Here is a 4,707-nt window from a genome sequence, read left to right as displayed (position 1 = left end):
TGGGGGTATGCTCTTTGTACGCGCATCTGTCTGTCAGCTTGTGAGGAACAGACAGCAGAGGAACAAAGGGACAGAGAGGAGACTCACCAAAATAAACTCAACAAAAATATAAACGGAACACTTTTGGTTTTTGCTCCCATTTTCATGAGATTAACTCAAAGATCTGAAACTTTTTCCACGTACGCAGTATAACTGTTTACCTCAAAAGTTGTTTCTAAAGAGTCTAAATCTTTGATAGTGAGCAATTCTCAAGATGCTGATTAGACACCTTGATTAGTGCATAGGTGTGGCTTAGACTGCCCACAATAAAAGGCCACTCTGAAGGTGCAGTTTTGTTTTACTGGTGGGGTGGTGACTAAAACAATGGCTGTCGGAGTTGCTGGATATTGTCAGAAACTGGTACAACCTGTTGTATACGCTTATCCCAAACATGCTCAATGGCTTACGTTTCCTGTGAGCGTGCCGGACATGCAACAACTGGGATTTTTTCGGCTTTCAAGAATTGTGTCCAGATCCACACAACATGGGGCCGTGCATTATTCTGCTGCAACATGAGGTGATGTTTTTGGATGTATGGCACAACAATGGGCCTCAGGATCTTGTCATGGTATCTATTTGCATTCAAAATACCATCAATAAATTGCATCTGTGTTCTTCATCCATAACAGACGCCTGCCAACCGCATAACCCACAGCCACCATGGGCCACTCAATCCACAACATTGACATTAGAAAACTGCTCATCCACATGGCACCACACACACTGTCTCCCATTTGCCCTGAACAGTGTAAACTGGGATATATCCATGAAGAGAATACCTTTCCAACCTGCCAGACTCCATTGAATGTGAGCATTTGCCCACTCAAGTCAGTTACATAGACGAACTGGAGTCAGGTGATCATTTTATAATAACATAAAGTAAAACTGTTTATTAGGTCACAAAATAGATCACAATCATTCACATTCACTACTTGTAGTTTGAAAATGTACAGAGCTGTTGAATCACTGTACTATATGATATAAACTCTTGGAACCTTTCTATTGTAATATCCTAAGTTGTATTTCTTCATTTTTAAAGTAAATGTTCAAAGTACTTGCATCGGACATATGATCAAAGACGCAAACAGGACATATAATCAAGGACAGTGAGCACATTGTTCATTCACTAATTTCACTAAGGCTGCGTTCACACTGCAGCCTGAAGCGACCCAAATTTTTTTGCCCATATGCAACCTAGATCTGACCTTTTCATGGCTGTCTGAACAACACAGATCGATTTATTTCCCAATGCAACCCAGGCAACTTGGCTCTGAGGTCCTGAATCCGATATGAATCTGATTTTTTCAAATGCGACCTTTGTCTGAACGGCCAGGTCGGATTTATCCGTTTCATCAATACCCAACAAAGGTCACTATTCTGCGTCTTGCTACGCAGAAGCGGCAAGAAAAACAACAACTATGGCAGATGATGCGGAGAGCAGTATTATGTCTAAACATATTGAAAAGATTGTTTTTATGGTTGGAAAAGACCGCTAGATGTGCGCCGGCACTAGCAGCCATGTTTACTTCCGGAAAAAAAGAGCATGTTGGCCTGTGACGTCATTGTGTCCTCTACTGCGCATGCGAGACACTTGCGTTGTATGACTGCAGTTTACACAGAAGATCATATACAAGTCGTATATATTTGGAAATATAAATATCAAGGCAAAAAAAAATCGGATTTCACAAAAAAATCGTAATTGAGCATTAAGGCCTGCAGTGTAAACGTAGCCTAATTTTGCTAATTTCTCAGCAAATAACACGTCATTACTTTGCACAACTTTTCAACCATACAATGTGTCATTCTTCAATATGCTTGAAATTGGGGTGATGGTTTAAACGAAGGTTATGGAGCTATCTTTTGTTATTTGTTTTTTTTTTTTCTATGTATGTGTTATAAACCAGTGAAAAAACTCCTCCCTATCCCAGTAGCAGATGGTCTTCAGCTCACGTTAGATAGGAATCCTGTTCCAGTGTTCCCTGTTCCCAAAAAGCTTTACATGGCATCATCTCTTCTTTTCTACTTGCAGGTTCTGGCTTAGCCCTTCCTTGTAAAAGGCTGGACCTTCGTTCTCAATCAGAATAAAGCAGAATACCACAGAAATGAAACTAAAACCAGAACTGCTGAAGGTCTCGGAGACGGACGGACCAAAAGAACCGGAACCTGAATGGATCAAATTGGAACCAGAACCGCAGCAGATAACAGAAGCAACCGTTGGATCAGAAGCTCAGCCAATCAAAGAAGAGCTGATAGAACTATGGGTTTTAAAAGATGAGGGGCAGCTTCTGGTCCAGATGGAGACCCATGAGAAATTGCTCCGCAGTTTACCAGAACCTGGACATATTACAGAAGGACCAGAACCTGGAGATATTAAAAAAGAACCAGAACCTGGACAGATTAAAGAAGAACCAGAACCTGGACATATTACAGAAGGACCAGAACCTGGAGATATTAAAGAAGAACCAGAACCTGGACAGATTAAAGAAGAACCAGAACATGGACGAATTAAAGAAGAACCAGAACCTGGAAAGATGAAAGGAGAGCCAGAACCTGGATGGATTAAAGAAGAACCAGAACATGGACAGATTAAAGAAGAACCAGAACCTGGACAGATTAAAGGTGACCCAGAATGTCAACAAATTAAAGATGGACCAGAACCTGGATGGATCAAAGAAGATCCAGAACCTGGACGGATTAAAGAAGACCAGGAGGAACTTTGCAGAGTTCAGAATGAAAATGAGAGGAGATGTCAACAAGTCAGCAACCAGAATGACTCCAGATCAAGTAGAGCTGGAGATCAGCATCTTGAAAGGAGATATCAGGACAGCAGGAGCCACAGAAACAATGTGGAGCACTCAGAACAAGAAGGTGATAAAATCCAGCTGACTACTTGTGAAGTGTGTGGTCAATATTTTACTCGGTACAGGGACTTGATATCTCACATGAAAACTCATGCACGTGAGAAACCATTTTTATGTCTGACTTGTGGGAAAGGTTTCCCCAGGCAGCCTGACCTAACAGCCCACAGCAGAACTCACGCCTTAGAGAGACCCTTCCCATGTCCTGTCTGCGGTAAAAGTTTTATCCAGAAAACCACTCTTCAGTATCATGTGAGAACCCACACAGGAGAAAAACCTTATCCCTGTGAACAATGTGAGAAATCTTTCAGACAGAGAAGTGATTTGGCACGTCACATGAAAACTCACACAGGTGAGAAACCACATCACTGTCATATGTGTAATAAATGTTTTAGAAAGCGCAGCGATTTGGTCTGCCATTTATTCTCTCACACAGGGGAGAAGCCTTTCTCCTGTTTGACCTGTGGAAAAGGTTTTAAACAACACTATAAGTTGACTATGCACATGAAAATTCATACTGGAGAGAAACCATACAATTGTGATTTTTGTGACAAGGCTTTTAGACAGAGCAGTTATTTGAAGCGTCACCTAAAATCTCACACCCGTGAGCGGTTGTCATCATGTGAGGTGTGTGGTAAATTTTTCAGTGAATTTAGCAGTATGGCCAGACACATGAAAACCCACACCGGGGAGAAGACATACCACTGTGGAATGTGCAAAAAATCCTTCATACAGAGGAGTGATTTGGTTCGGCACATGAGAACTCACTCAAGGAAGAGAGTCAATTTAGTGGGGGATCAGTCATTGACAGATCACAGTTAGATCACTTGTCTTTTTTTTTTTTTTAGAAGACTGTATTTCCAATTTGGATTTGTTTCTGGTACAAGAAGCCAATCAGAGCTCATATGCTCATTATTGAGGCATATCTGTTTTCTCAAACTCCACATTCCTATAATCTGGTCCATGTAAAATCTTTAGAATATATACAAGAACCAAATGTTCTGGTAATTTTCTTGCTTTTGTGAGTAAATTTAATCTGCTGGTTTGATGCTCTGTTCTTGATTTTATGTATAATACAATGTTAAACATTTATTATTTTATTAATTTTCCCTCTTTTATCTTTGGTTTTCTTCTATATTAGCATACGCTTTATAAACTTTCTGTGAATGCTGTTTATGCCTTTCTGTACTGGTACCTGATGTTATGTACAGTAGTTAAATAAAGTTTTCTTTGAAAAAACTAATGTGTGAAGTTGGACCACTGATCTGTATTTATTCACTGGATTTCACTGGAGTCCCTGAAAAATGTGAAGCCTCCGTCTACCATACTGGTACCCCCCACTTCCATCGAGACACAGTAAAATGTGTAGAATTTTGCAACAAAAACTAGCAGTTTACCAGCTGTGGGAAGATGTTTCACTGGTAATTTCACAGTCAGTGGATCTACTTACCAAGAAAATCGATATATACGCTGATGTATCCTACAGTATAGTATATAGTGCAACATTAGTCTGGCTATCTCGGACTGACTCAAAGATATTGACTACATTAGCCATTGACATTATGAAGGTAAAGAAGGTAAAGTAAATAGAAAGTAATCACTGTAAAATGTCTATGTAGTAATTAAGTGGATGACGCTCTCATTCTTGTACTGTTTTTTGTATTTCTCATTTGAAAGTTATGTGCTGAATTATATTGCATGTTATATTGATGGAAAAAGCAACAAAAAATTGTGTGTATATATATATATATATATATATATATATATATATATATATATATATATATATATATATACAGGCCATTACATT

General features: G+C 39.4%; 1 protein-coding gene across 2 annotated transcripts in view; it reads left to right on the top strand.

Moving 5' to 3' along the window:
* The window catches only part of LOC107095293 (zinc finger protein OZF-like), an 8,739-nt gene extending 4,637 nt beyond the window's left edge, over nt 1–4,102 (top strand). Inside the window, exons 2-3 of one of the 2 annotated variants that reach the window (XM_015391313.1) lie at nt 669–846; nt 2,069–4,102. In XM_015391313.1, coding sequence (XP_015246799.1) covers nt 2,142–3,719 — 1,578 coding nt within the window. In that variant the 5' untranslated portion in view covers nt 669–846; nt 2,069–2,141 and the 3' untranslated portion in view covers nt 3,720–4,102. The remainder of the gene's footprint in view (nt 1–668; nt 847–2,068) is intronic. The other variant, XM_015391312.1, reaches the window with a different exon arrangement.
* The last annotated feature ends 605 nt before the right edge of the window (nt 4,103–4,707 follow it).

The sequence above is a fragment of the Cyprinodon variegatus genome, unplaced genomic scaffold (assembly GCF_000732505.1).
Source record: "Cyprinodon variegatus isolate N-32 unplaced genomic scaffold, C_variegatus-1.0 Scaffold535, whole genome shotgun sequence".
Classification (NCBI taxonomy): Eukaryota; Metazoa; Chordata; class Actinopteri; order Cyprinodontiformes; family Cyprinodontidae; genus Cyprinodon; species Cyprinodon variegatus.
Note: the sequence above shows the minus strand (reverse complement) of the source record. Positions and strands in the feature narration are given on the sequence as shown.